Source organism: Mizuhopecten yessoensis, unplaced genomic scaffold (assembly GCF_002113885.1).
Source record: "Mizuhopecten yessoensis strain PY_sf001 unplaced genomic scaffold, ASM211388v2 scaffold8449, whole genome shotgun sequence".
NCBI lineage: Eukaryota > Metazoa > Mollusca > Bivalvia > Pectinida > Pectinidae > Mizuhopecten > Mizuhopecten yessoensis.
In genome coordinates this window covers 206,059-213,709 of record NW_018407553.1, presented here as the reverse complement: position 1 = coordinate 213,709, position 7,651 = coordinate 206,059, and the positions used below count along the sequence as shown (strand labels likewise).

Sequence of the window (7,651 nt, the reverse complement as noted above, 5' to 3'; positions counted from 1 at the left end):
CACAGTGATACCAAGTATGAGGGTCTGGTTTATACAGGTTTACATAGAAATATACACAGTGATACCAAGGATGAGGGTCTGGATTATACAGGTTTACATAGAAATGTACACAGTGATACCAAGTATGAGTCTGGTTTACACAGGTTTACATAGAAATGTACACAGTGATACCAAGTATGGGGGTCTTGTTTATACAGGTTTACATAGAAATGTACACAGTGGTACCAAGTATGAGGGTCTGGTTTATACAGGTTTACATAGAAATGTACACAGTGATACCAAGTAGGAGGGTCTGGTTTATACAGGTTTACATAGAAATGTACAGTGATACCAAGTAGGAAGGTCTGGTTTATACAGGTTTACAGATAACACAGGTTCAGCCTATACAGAAATGTTTACAATGGGACTTAGCTGTGAATGTCTGGTTTATACAGGTCCCCTGATTACACAATAGCTTAGTTTCGACAGTTTTAACTAACCATATGCATGATGATTTAACAAAAATTTCATCAATTATAGTACTCACTGTAGCATAGGACTTCGGCTGCAAAAATAAAATGAAATAAAATTGATATAAAAAAAAAGAATTAACAAAATCATTACTATACACCCTCAATATCATAACTCGATTCATTCATTTTATGTCTACGTTACTGGAATTTTCTTAAAACTTTAACATTCAGTCATAGTAATTAATTTAGCAGTTATATAACCTTAGAATTCAAGTCAAATAACTACTGGGCTTATAACTTCATCTTTAACTGACACCAATATGTATTACGTGATATTTAACATATATGACACATTACAATGATAAAAAGACGAACAAACACATTCATACAGTTTTGAGAAATCAGACAATTACAAAATGGTAGAGTTTTATACTTACATTACCATATGGAATTTCACCCGTGGCAAGCTGAAATACAGTATTTAGAAGGTCAGATTTGTGTTAATACTAGCCTAGACTTCGTTGTACAATACACTGTCTAACCAGGACACCCTGGGACCACATCATTTGGCCAGTTTATACAGAGTTCTGTTTATACAGAGTTTTGTTTAGACAGAGTCCAGATAATAGTTTTTTTGGTTTTTTTTAATTTATATTTTTATTCAGTTTTTCAAAGCACATACACATGACAATATTTGGGAGACTATAACATACTTCACTGTACTCTCATCCTAAACAATCCATACACATTTCATGTTAACCATACTCATTTCATGTTAACCATACACATTTCATGTTAACCATACTCATTTCATATACCCACTTTTCTAAGTATTGGGTCTGAAGAAAATATTAATCTGAGTTACTGATCGTGTGTACTATCATGATCATAACAGAGCATGCTAATTTATGATATATTTATTTCAAACATTTCATATATACTCATACACAACATAGATCTGTATAGAACATGCATATCAAATATTTCATACACCTGTAAAGAACAGTTATATAAAAAAAAAGTCATACACATCATACATCCGTATAGAAACACTTATATTAAACATTTCATTCACACCATGCATTTGTGCAGAAACATTCATACAACAGTATGGAACATTTATCTTAAATATTTCATACATGCCATACATCTGTATAGAAACATTCATATCAAACATTTCATACACTCCATACATTTGTATAGAAACATTCTTATTAAACATTTCATATACACCATACATCTGTATAGAAACATTCATAATTTAACATTTCATATACACCATACATCAGTAAAGAAACATTCATAATTTAACATTTCATATACACCAGTTCTGTACAAAATATTCATCTCTATACATGATGTACATTTAAAAAAAATGTATATGAATAGTTCTCACACTATCATTCAATATATTATACACAAGCAACTACCTTAGTATGATAGTATATATGTATTAGCGCATATGTTATCAATCTATCCAAGATGTCATTTCAAAACATTGGAATAAACACTAATCCTATTAGTCATGTGTTGTGGTTTTATTGAAAGAAAGAAATAGAGACAGACAGATAATTACTGGAAAAACAAAGACAGACAAAAACAAAAGTAGACATGTGCACAGAGGCAAAGACAAACAAGACACAGGCAAGAACTGCCAGATAGACAGACATACAAAGACAGACACACAAGACATATACGCACAAAGACAATCAACACAGAGACAAGGACGACAGATTTGAGAGAGACAGGCCTTCCAAAAATAAAGAAGTTGAAATTAAATCATCGACAATTGTTTTATTGGCAACATTTGCTCAAAGATAGTAATATCTATTCAAAACAAGTATAAAAGTTTTATATTAACCAACTGTCAGAGTTCAAGAGTCCATTAATAAATATGAATGGGTCTAGATATAGAAATCATTTCAATTTAAGTTTAAAGAAGTAAAACTTTTTTCCATTTTCCCCACTCTCTGTAAAAACTTTCAAGTAAGCATCACCTTTAGCGGTTGCTATGTATTTTTTGACATTGTGGTGGTCTTTCAATAAATTGATAAGAGAATTTATGTTAAGTGTGGTTTCAAGACATCTGGTTTTGTAAATGTAATGTTTAATGATGATGTTAATTTCAATATCAATTTTAGTTTTATTCAGACAGAAAGTCCTGTAAAGACAGGGTTTTGTTTATACAGAGTTTTGTTTAGACAGAGTTTGGTTAGGACAGAGTTTGGTTTAGACAGAGTTTTTGTTAAGACAGTTTTGTTAGGACAGAGTTTGGTTAGGACAGAGTTTGGTTTAGACAGAGTTTGGTTTAGACAGAGTTTTGTTAAGACAGATCTAGAGAGTCCAGTTTATACAGTTTGGTTTAGACAGTTTGGTTTAGACAGAGTCCAGTTTATACAGAGTCCTGTTTACACAGTTTGGTTAAGACAGTTTGGTTTAAACAGAGTCCAGTTTTTACAGTTTGGTTTAGACAGAGTCAAGTTTATACAGAGTTTGGTTTAGACAGTTTGGTTAGGACAGAGTCCTGTTTAGACAGAGTTTTGTTTATACAGAGTTTGGTTAAGACAGAGTTTGGTTTAGACAGAGTCCAGTTTATACAGAGACCTGTTTAGACAGATTCCAGATTATACAGAGTTTGGTTTAGACAGATAGTCCTGTTTGTACAGAGTTTGGTTAAGACAGAGTTTGGTTTAGACCGAGAGTTCTGCTTAGACAGTTTGGTTTATACAGAGAGTCCAATTTAAACAGAGTCCAGTTAATACAGTTTGGTTTAGACAGAGTCCTATTTAGACAGTTTTGTTTATACAGAGTTTGGTTTAGACAGAGTTTTGTTTATACAGTTTGGTTTAGACAGAGTCCTATTTAGACAGAGTTTTGTTTATACAGAGTTTTTTTAGACAGAGTTTTTTTATACAGAGTCTTGTTTAGACAGAGAGTCCAGTTTGTACAGAGTCCTGTTTATACAGTTTGGTTAAGACAGTTTGGTTTAAGTAGAGAGTCCAGTTTATACAGTTTGGTTTAGACAGAGTCCTATTTAGACAGAGTTTTGTTTATACAGAGTTTGGTTAAGACAGTGTTCAGTTTATCTTGTTAAGACAGAGTGTAGTGTTGATGAGTCTGGTTAAGACAGTGTCCAGTTTGTCTTGTTAAGACAGAGTATAGATTAGACAGTGTCCTGTTTGTCTTGTTAAGACAGAGTGTAGTTTTGATGAGTCTGGTTAAGACAGTGTCCAGTTTGTCTTGTTAAGACAGAGTGTAGTTTTGATGAGTCTGGTTAAGACAGTGTCCAGTTTGTCTGGTTAAGACAGAGTGTAGTTTTGATGAGTCTGGTTAAGACAGTGTCCAGTTTGTCTTGTTAAGACAGAGTGTAGTTTTGATGAGTCTGGTTCAGACAGTGTCTAGTTTGTCTTGTTAAGACAGAGTGTAGTTTTGATGAGTCTGGTTCAGACAGTGTCCAGTTTGTCTTGTTAAGACAGAGTGTAGTTTTGATGAGTCTGGTTCAGACAGTGTCCAGTTTGTCTTGTTAAGACAGAGTATAGTTTTGATGAGTCTGGTTCAGACAGTGTCCAGTTTGTCTTGTTAAGACAGAGTATAGTTTTGAAGAGTCTGGTTCAGACAGTGTCCAGTTTGTCTTGTTAAGACAGAGTATAGTTTTGAAGAGTCTGGTTCAGACAGTGTCCAGTTTGTCTTGTTAAGACAGAGTATAGTTTTGAAGAGTCTGGTTCAGACAGTGTCCAGTTTGTCTTGTTAAGACAGAGTATAGTTTTGAAGAGTCTGGTTCAGACAGTGTCCAGTTTATCTTGTTAAGACAGAGTATAGTTTTGAAGAGTCTGGTTCAGACAGTGTCTAGTTTGTCTTGTTAAGACAGAGTATAGTTTTGATGAGTCTGGTTCAGACAGTGTCCAGTTTGTTTTGTTAAGACAGAGTATAGTTTAGACAGTGTCCAGTTTGTCTTGTTAAGACAGAGTGTAGTTTTGATGAATCTGGTTTCTATTTTGAAATACTGTTGGTCAATAGATATATGTAAGGATCTCGCTCTTTAATTACAAGATGATAAAAGGCTTTCAAAAACATCTATAGCATTTGCTGTCTTCTTGTAATACCTCAAGATATTGATTTTTGTTTTAAAGGAGGTATTCAATAACAATAACCAAAGTGACTTTTTGTATCCATGTTTTGGGGTTTTTGTTTTTTTGTTTTTCTGATAATCAATATGAAGATGGTTGTTTGTGTGAATGTCTCTTTATAAGGTGTATCTATATAAAAAAAAAAAATGCCTCTTCAGATATTTATTAGTTTGCATTGATATGAAGTTGGCTTGTATTTTCTGATAACCATTGTCAGCATCATATAAATTTGTTCAATAAATTGGACAGACAGTTTACAATTTCAAAATTGTTACCTCAAAGAGCATGAAGCCGAGACTCCAGACCTCTGCCGGTGAGCTATACTCTTCTCCTCGTATCCGCTCCGGCTGTGAAATATAAATATCATTAACTATACTCTTTTTACAAGTGATCAATCACAAAGTAAACATCTAACTCTGACTGTGAAATATAAATATCATTTACTATACCCTTTTTACAAGTGATCNTGAGTCTGGTTCAGACAGTGTCCAGTTTGTTTTGTTAAGACAGAGTATAGTTTAGACAGTGTCCAGTTTGTCTTGTTAAGACAGAGTGTAGTTTTGATGAATCTGGTTTCTATTTTGAAATACTGTTGGTCAATAGATATATGTAAGGATCTCGCTCTTTAATTACAAGATGATAAAAGGCTTTCAAAAACATCTATAGCATTTGCTGTCTTCTTGTAATACCTCAAGATATTGATTTTTGTTTTAAAGGAGGTATTCAATAACAATAACCAAAGTGACTTTTTGTATCCATGTTTTGGGGTTTTTGTTTTTTTGTTTTTCTGATAATCAATATGAAGATGGTTGTTTGTGTGAATGTCTCTTTATAAGGTGTATCTATATAAAAAAAAAAAATGCCTCTTCAGATATTTATTAGTTTGCATTGATATGAAGTTGGCTTGTATTTTCTGATAACCATTGTCAGCATCATATAAATTTGTTCAATAAATTGGACAGACAGTTTACAATTTCAAAATTGTTACCTCAAAGAGCATGAAGCCGAGACTCCAGACCTCTGCCGGTGAGCTATACTCTTCTCCTCGTATCCGCTCCGGCTGTGAAATATAAATATCATTAACTATACTCTTTTTACAAGTGATCAATCACAAAGTAAACATCTAACTCTGACTGTGAAATATAAATATCATTTACTATACCCTTTTTACAAGTGATCATTCACAAAGTAAACATCTAACTCTGGCTGTGAAATATAAATATCATTTACTATACCCTTTTTACAAGTGATCATTCACAAAGTAAACATCTAACTCTGGCTGTGAAATATAAATATCATTTACTATACCCTTTTTACAAGTGATCATTCACAAAGTAAACATCTAACTCTGGCTGTGAAATATAAATATCATTTACTATACCCTTTTTACAAGTGATCATTCACAAAGTAAACATCTAACTCTGACTGTGACATGGACGAGGTAATAATTTGACCAATGGCAGCAGCTAAACTCCTACAGTTATTTGGTTCCATGAGGGAGTAAAATTCAACAGCTGAACTGAAGATAGTATTTCTATGAATAAAAAATCATGTTTCTTATGGGTATATTAATTCCTTGTTTACTTCAAATGTAACAAAATGTAATATACTATAAATACCTGTTAACGGCTGTGTACAACTCTGTTTTGATATTTACTGATGAGATAAACATTTATTTAAGGATTAACTTGAATACATTTTTCATGTTATGGAGGTTTATGATGAGAGTACACTCAATTTTTTTGTGTTATAGCTCCATAACATGAAAAATACATTCAAGTTAATCCTTAAAATTTAATCTACTACACACAATCCCTGTGGAAATACGCTGTTATTGATGTACTCTTTTCTCTTAGAAGTTATTGCGCTGCTGTATCAGCCAATCAAAAGCGACGTTACAAATGGCGACGACATTTTTTACGTTATGGGCTGATAACATAAATATTTAAGCCAATGAAAATGCTTGTTACAAGCGAGATTAAATTATAAGAACCTATACTTACTGCCATGTAAGCATTAGTTCCGACATATGTCCTGGTGATCGACTCTATCAGCTGTAAAGATAAGGAAATTCACATTAACATTGTCTTTGTCTTAATGCGCAAGTTTGTTGATTATCAAGTCATGTTTTACTGTAAAGATCTTGTAACCACTGTGGTTAGTTATAAACATGATTCACTGTAAAGATCTTGTACCCACTGTGGTTAGTTATAACCATGTTTTACTGTAAAGATCTTGTACCTACTGTAGATAGTTATAAACATGTTTTACCTTAAAGATCTTTTAACCATTGTGGTTAGTTATTAACTTTTTTTACTGTAAAGATCTTATAACCACTGTGGTTAGTTATAAACATGTTTTACTGTAAAGATCTTGTACCCTCTGTGGTAAGTTATAAACATGTTTCACTGTAAAGATCTTGTAACCACTGTGGTTAGTTATAAACTTTTTTTACTGTAAAGATCTTGTACCTACTGTAGTTAGTTATAAACATGTTTTACCTTAAAGATCTTGTAACCATTGTGGTTAGTTATTAACTTTTTTTACTGTAAAGATCTTGTACCCACTGTAGTTAGTTATAAACATGTTTTAGTGTAAAGATCTTGTAACGACTGTAGTTAGTTATAAACATGTTTTACTGTAAAGATCTTGTACCCTCTGTGGTTAGTTATAAACATGTTTTACTGTAAAGATCTTGTACCCACTGTGGTTAGTTATAAACATGTTTCACTGTAAAGATCTTGTACCCACTGTAGTTAGTTATAAACTTTTTTTACTGTAAAGATCTTGTACCCACTGTGGTTAGTTATAAACATGTTTTACTGTAAAGATCTTGTAACCACTGTAGTTAGTTATAAACATGTTTCACTGTAAAGATCTTGTACCCACTGTGGTTAGTTATAAACATGTTTCACTGTAAAGATCTTGTAACCACTGTGGTTAGTTATAAACTTTTTTTACTGTAAAGATCTTGTAACCATTGTGGTTGGTTATAAACATGTTTCACTGTAAAGATCTTGTAACCACTGTGGTTAGTTATAAACTTTTTTTACTGTAAAGATCTTGTAACCA

The 7,651-nt window shown here is 32.6% G+C and overlaps 1 protein-coding gene across 1 annotated transcript in view; it reads right to left on the bottom strand.

The window, feature by feature from the left end:
• LOC110455995 (dual specificity mitogen-activated protein kinase kinase 5-like) overlaps window positions 1-7,651 on the bottom strand; it is a 41,543-nt gene that overhangs the window by 10,697 nt on the left and 23,195 nt on the right. Inside the window, exons 13-15 of the mRNA XM_021506500.1 lie at window positions 6,583-6,633; window positions 5,568-5,639; window positions 527-544 (exon numbers count right to left, since the gene is read on the bottom strand). Of these exons, the coding sequence (XP_021362175.1) occupies window positions 527-544; window positions 5,568-5,639; window positions 6,583-6,633 (141 nt within the window). The remainder of the gene's footprint in view (window positions 1-526; window positions 545-5,567; window positions 5,640-6,582; window positions 6,634-7,651) is intronic.